The sequence below is a fragment of the Salpingoeca rosetta genome (assembly GCF_000188695.1).
Source record: "Salpingoeca rosetta unplaced genomic scaffold supercont1.37, whole genome shotgun sequence".
NCBI classification, from domain to species: domain Eukaryota; class Choanoflagellata; order Craspedida; family Salpingoecidae; genus Salpingoeca; species Salpingoeca rosetta.
The window spans coordinates 225,341-231,144 of record NW_004754897.1 but is presented as its reverse complement, the minus strand read 5'-3'; the positions used below and the strand labels follow the sequence as shown (position 1 = coordinate 231,144).

General features: G+C 57.9%; 2 protein-coding genes across 2 annotated transcripts; one reads left to right on the top strand and one right to left on the bottom strand.

Moving 5' to 3' along the window:
- Positions 1–298: 298 nt before the first annotated feature.
- PTSG_10863 (uncharacterized protein) lies at positions 299–4,192 on the bottom strand (the record flags this gene model as incomplete). The annotated part of the gene is made up of 6 exons (XM_004988187.1): positions 299–830; positions 1,074–1,225; positions 1,442–3,028; positions 3,392–3,444; positions 3,740–4,009; positions 4,174–4,192. 6 exons carry the CDS (start codon positions 4,190–4,192, stop codon positions 299–301), a joined length of 2,613 nt encoding a protein of 870 aa, XP_004988244.1.
- Positions 4,143–5,532, top strand: PTSG_10862 (uncharacterized protein). Its single transcript, XM_004988186.1, has 3 exons — positions 4,143–4,343; positions 4,666–4,790; positions 5,105–5,532. The coding sequence occupies exons 1-3, from the start codon at positions 4,223–4,225 to the stop codon at positions 5,195–5,197; spliced, it is 339 nt and encodes a 112-aa protein (XP_004988243.1). The 5' UTR covers positions 4,143–4,222; the 3' UTR covers positions 5,198–5,532.
- The last annotated feature ends 272 nt before the right edge of the window (positions 5,533–5,804 follow it).

Sequence of the window (5,804 nt, the reverse complement as noted above, 5' to 3'; positions counted from 1 at the left end):
AGCAAACAGCGAGAACTAATGTAACAACCAAAACAGCACACATGCGAAGAACTTGCCAGCCAAACAACAACAGGAGGAGGTGGAAGTGACATGATGTGACAAACAAACAAGCGCACGTGTCGTGAAATGGGGAAGCCACAGCATGAGATGCACCCAAAAAGAAAGAAGAAAGAAAGGTGCTGTGGTACTCCGTGTCGCTCAACACACACACACACACACACACACACACACACACACACACACACACACACACACACACACACACACACACACACACACACACACACACACGCCACAGTTAAGCTGCGTGGGGTGGGTGTGGCGGCTGAGGGTGGCGTGGGTGCTGGTGATGTTGCTGGTGGTGATGGTGGGGATCATGCTGCTGCTGCTGCTGCTGCTGCTGCTGCGGCTGAGCTTGTTGCTGGGGCTGCTGTTGCTGTTGCTGCTGTTGTTGATGTTGTTGATGTTGTTGCTGCTGCAAGTGCATGTGGTGCGGGTGGTGGTGGTGCGCCAATACCGGTGGTGCCTTGGGCAGCTCGTGCTGATGGGACATGTGTTGCTGCTGCTGCTGCTGCTGTTGTTGTTGCTGTTGTGCGGCATGCATGGTGTGATGTTGCTGTGCGTGTGGCTGTTGTTGCTGCTGTTGTTGTTGCTGCTGTTGTTGCTGCTGCTGCTGCTGGTGGTGGTGCTGGTGCTGGTGGTGGGTCGTCTGCTGTGCCATCATGGCGTGCGACATGAACGCGTCCAAGTTCACCATCACCTTCTGCATCTCCTCCTGCTGCTTCACCACGCGCTGCACGTCCCCCAGCCGCGCCTCAAGCGAATCAAACCTGTGCACGCAGAGACAATGGAGGGGAGGGGAGGGAAGGGAGGGTGTTGAGTAGATGTGTGTGGGGGGGGGGGGCGGAGGGGGTTGTGCATGAGACGAGTTGGGGGTTCGAGATTGAAGCAAACAGCAATGAAACTCAAGCATAAAACACACACACACGCACACACAGACACACAGACACACAGACACACAGACACACAGACACACACACCGCGACACAGCCTGACGTGATGACGCAACTCACTTGTCGAGCAGGCGGTTGACGGCGTTGTAGAGGAGAGACGTGAGGCGGTCGTGTTGCAGCGCCTCCTGCCCCATTGCACTCGCCATCGCCATTGTCGCTGGTGCTGGTGTTGGCAGCCCCTGTGCCCGTGCCGCGCGCCGCCCAGCCGACCCCTGGTGAGAGGCAGTGAGTGCGTGTGTGTGTTCGTGTGTGTGTGTGTGTTAGTGTGTGTGTGTGTGTGTGTTAGTGTGTGTGTGTGTATGTGTGTGTGATTGTGTGCGTGCGCTTCTTTGATAAAACAACACAAACACATACGCACGTGTCAACACCACCACCCACCCACTTCCCCCCCCCCAATCACAGACACAACAATGCAAACGACAACTCACCCGGCTGCCGCGCGCAACGCGACCCGTATTCATCATCCCATCACCACCGCTGCTGCTGGTGCTGCCATCATCGCCGTTGCTGCTGTTGGCGGTGCTGTTGGCGGTGTTGCTGGTTGCGGCTGTGGCTTGGTGGTGTGTGGCGGCTGCAGCTGCGTCCTGCGCTCTCCCCTCATCACCTGTGCTGTTATTGCCTCGTTCTTCCATTGGACTCGCACGGCCGCTGCCACCACCACCACCACCACCATCACCACCATCGCCGTTACCGTCATCACCATCACCATCATGCCCATCATGGCCACCGGCCGTTGCTGCTGGTGGTGCTGTCTCGGCTGCAGATGTCACTGTCATTGCTGTTGATGCTGCTGCTGATGTTGGTGTTGACGCGGTTGCCGCTGCTGCTGCAGACGTTGCTGGTGCGTGCGCGTGCGCATGTGCGTGCACGGGGGCGTGCGAGTGCGGTGGCAGCAACAACGCATGCTGCTGCTGCTGCTGCTGCTGCTGCTGCTGCTGCTGCTGCTGCTGCTGCTGCTGCTGCTGCTGCTGAGGGAATGGGGAAGGGTGCGCGTGTGCGTGTGTGGCGGGCGCGTGCATGTGCGCGTGTGCGCCGGCAACACCACCACCACCACCCATTATGCTGGTGTTGGTCGAAGGAAGCGGGCTCAAATCCATCGACGTCATGGACACGTCACCAGCACCGCCGCCGCTGCCGCTGCCACCCTCGTCACGCAGGTGGAATGCCTCGCCACGCATCATAATGAACCTCCGTGCAAGTTGCACCACCTCCTCCGAGAAGAAGTCCTCTTCCGGAGGCGCCAGGCCCAGCGCCGTGCCCTCCGCTGCAACCTGCAGGGCGTGCTGCTGCTGCAGGCGGTCCGTGCGTGCCACCTTATCAATCACGCTCATGATGCGTTTGCGCACGCGGTCGCCGGTCAACAGGTCCTCCGGGTTCACGTCTGCCAGCGTGCGGGGTGATGTCCCCATATGCATGCTGCCCGGTGTCATGACCGCCGCTGCCGATGGCGTGCCGGATGCGGCTGATGTTGCCGTTGTCGTTGTTTGTGGCATGACTGCTGGTGCAGTGCTCGTTGGTGTCGCTGTTGCTGCGCCTGACACGCTGTCATCGCCACCAGCGGTGCTGCCTGGCGTTGATGATGACGGCGGCGGTGCGCTGGACAGCGTGCTGCTGTTGGGGCTTTCCGTCACGGGCGTGCCTGCGTGTGGCACGCTGCCACTACCGCCATGGTTGTTGTTGCTGCTGCTGCTGCTGACGTTGTTGTCGTTGTTGTTGTTGTTGTGGGCGCCACCACTACCGCCGGTGTTGGCGGTGGCGGTTGTGTCGTGTTGCGCGTGGTGCGGGCGCAGCAGCGTAATCTCGTTGATGTGCGTGGCCACCTGGTCCCACAGCGTGGAGACGCCGTGCTTGCCATGCTTGCAGGGAATGCGCAGGCTGATGCAGCACTCCAGCGCGCGTGCAGTGAGCGTGTCGTTCCACACAAACCGCTTGCGTCGGGCCTTCTTGGCTGGCGGGCGCCCATCTTGCGAGTGACTGGCGCGTCGCGCGCCGCCAGGTGTGCCCGTGTTCATCATCTGCATAAGTTCGCGCGTGTGTGCGGATGTGTGAGCGTGGAAGGGGGTGGCATTGGTGTGATTGTTTCAGTGCGCGCGCGCGCGCGCGTGTGTGTGTGTGTGTGACATGTAGATGTGTGGTGGATACGTTGGAGGATGCGTGTGTGGGCGAGGAGGAGGGGCAAACGGGGCCGGCTCGAACATGAGAAAAGAGCAGAGACCACGAGGAGGTAGGAAAATGGTTCGGAACATGCACTTACACACTCACACACACTCGCACTCGCACTCGCACTCGCACTCGCACTCACAAGCAGGGTTGTTAGGTAAGCATGTAAACACACATGCACACAAGCACACACATCGTCCACAACCCCGCAGCCATACCTTGTTCTGCTGCGATTTTTCCTTGAAGTTGGTGAAGAGGATCAGGTGGAACGCTCAGCGCAGTGCACCTCGGCCTTTGTGTCGCAGCAATTGAGGAACGTGTGCAAGGAATGCGTAGCGCCAAACAAGACAGCGAGTGTGCGAGCTGCTGGTTTGACTGCAAAAGGGTGAGTGTTGGCGCTTGGAAAGCCAAGAGCAGCTCAAATCAAGCCCAGCGACGCAAGGGAAGGAGGGTGTGGCTGGCTGGCTCAGCGGTGCCGTGTGACGGCTGTTTCGCAGGCAGCTGCCGCGGTGGTCCTTCCAACAACGACCACACCAGTCAACCACCAGGGTACGGGCAAGTCAAACTTTGCCGGCAAAGTTGCGTTGGGCAGAAGCCAAAGGTAAAGATGACTTTGGCACCTGGCGCTGCGTTGGCCGTTTTCGGCGCGGTCGAGAGCGACTGATGCGGTTGCGGGTGCACTTGGCGGGCTTCAGGGGTTGTGTGGGGCTCTGGGCAGTGCCGGCAAGCGACTGGGGCGTGTGATCTCGCTGCGTGCGCCTCCTTGGAGCGGAACCCGAGCTGCTGCGCGGTGCGGTTGATGCGTGCGATATGGGATGGTGCAACGGCAAACTTGACTTTGACGGCAAGAGGAACATTAGTTAAAGATTTCACATAAACGTCGCAACGGTCACTCCTCATTTCGTGCTTGACGTGTTTTGATCGTGCAGGGTAGACGGTATTGGACAGGACGAAGTGTAGTATCTGGCACTGACGTTGAATTGTGACATGTTGTGATGACATGACACAAACGCTGTCATCCTGCCTGCACAACAACAACCACAACAATCATGGAGCCGGTCGACATTGAGGAGCATGGCACGTTCAAGTATGTGCTGGTGCGAGTGACCAACCCCAAGACGGGGGAGTCCGATACGCTTGTTCGGGGCTACGCTGACTGCGAGTACCACCGTGAGTCCAGTGTTTGGGTGTGTGTTGGAGTGTGTTTGGGTGTGTGTGTTGGAGTGCGTGAGAGAGTGTGTTCGTGTGTGTAGTGCATGTGTGTTCGTGTGTGTACGTGTGTGTTTGTATATGTTGCGCGCACGTGTTGCTGTACACTTTCATGTCTCTGCGCGACAAGCCAATGCGAAAATGTGCGGACCTCGTACAAATCCCGTCCTGCCATGGTTGCCTGTGTTGTTGCTATTCGGCCACAGCCATCAAGTTGCGATGCTCGGCAGCAGCTCACCCTTCTCATCCAAAACACATACACACGCACATGATTGCGAGGCAGAGGATGTACTGGACAGGGTGACGCCGGAGGCGATGGCGCATGGATTCGATTGTGAGCAGCAGGGCGGGGGGCGCATCGAAGTGGACAAGGACGAGGGCAGCATCCTCGTCTACGGATACTCAGTGGTGAGAGAGAGATAGAGAGAGAGAGAGTGTGTGTGTGTGTACATGTGTGTGCGTGTGTGTGCGTGCGTGTGTGTGTGTGTGTGTGTGTGTGTGTGTGTGTGTGTGTGTGTGTGTGTGTGTGTGTGTGTGTGTGTGTGTGTCTGATGCGAGTGGCAGGTACGGATGTCAACTGTGTGTAAGCTTTACTGGTGTTCGCAAAACCGCCGTGGTGCGCACCAACGTCTTTGTGCGCTGCCATCTCATATCTCATATGTACCTGTGTCCCCGCACACCTAATGCTTCCTCGACTGCCGTCGCCGCCGCTGCTGATGTAGGCGTTTGGACGCGCGAACCACCAAACTACCGTCGATATCCTGAAACAGCGCTTCCCCGAATACACAATCACCTTCTCCAACGAAGGCTACTGATGTGTGTGTGTGTGTATGTGTGTGTGTGTGAGTGTGTGAGTGTGTGTGTGAGAGAGAGAGAGAGAGTGTGTGTGTGTGTGTGTGTGAATGTGTGTGTGTGCGTGGCTCCCTTTCGATACATCTCCTTCACCCGCCCCTCCCTCCCTCCCTCCCTCTCTCTCTCTCTCACATTCTGCACGTCTCTCTGATTCCGTCCCTGATTCCATCTCTTCGCCCGCCCCCTCTATGTGTGTCTGTGTGCTGCGTGCGTGGTCATACCACCACCTGTGCGCATCACGCGTGCACACGCACTGTTCTCGTTCGCGCAGCATCAAGTAAAGTATAATCGACGGCCACTGTGATTCACCGGCGAACAAGGAGCAAGCACGTCAAGTGTGTTCGCTTGCTCAGCATGGAAGCAAGAGACGCAACAGCAGTGGATACCCACCCACGTTCATACACACACACACACACACACGCGCGCGCACACGCACACACGCACACACACACACACACACGCAGCACACAAGCAGCACGTACTCTACATCACACTAAACTAAGGAAGCGACATCTATGTAAGTAAGGGATAAGGTGTAGCGGTGCAGCTCGAGAGCAATGTTGCTCAACA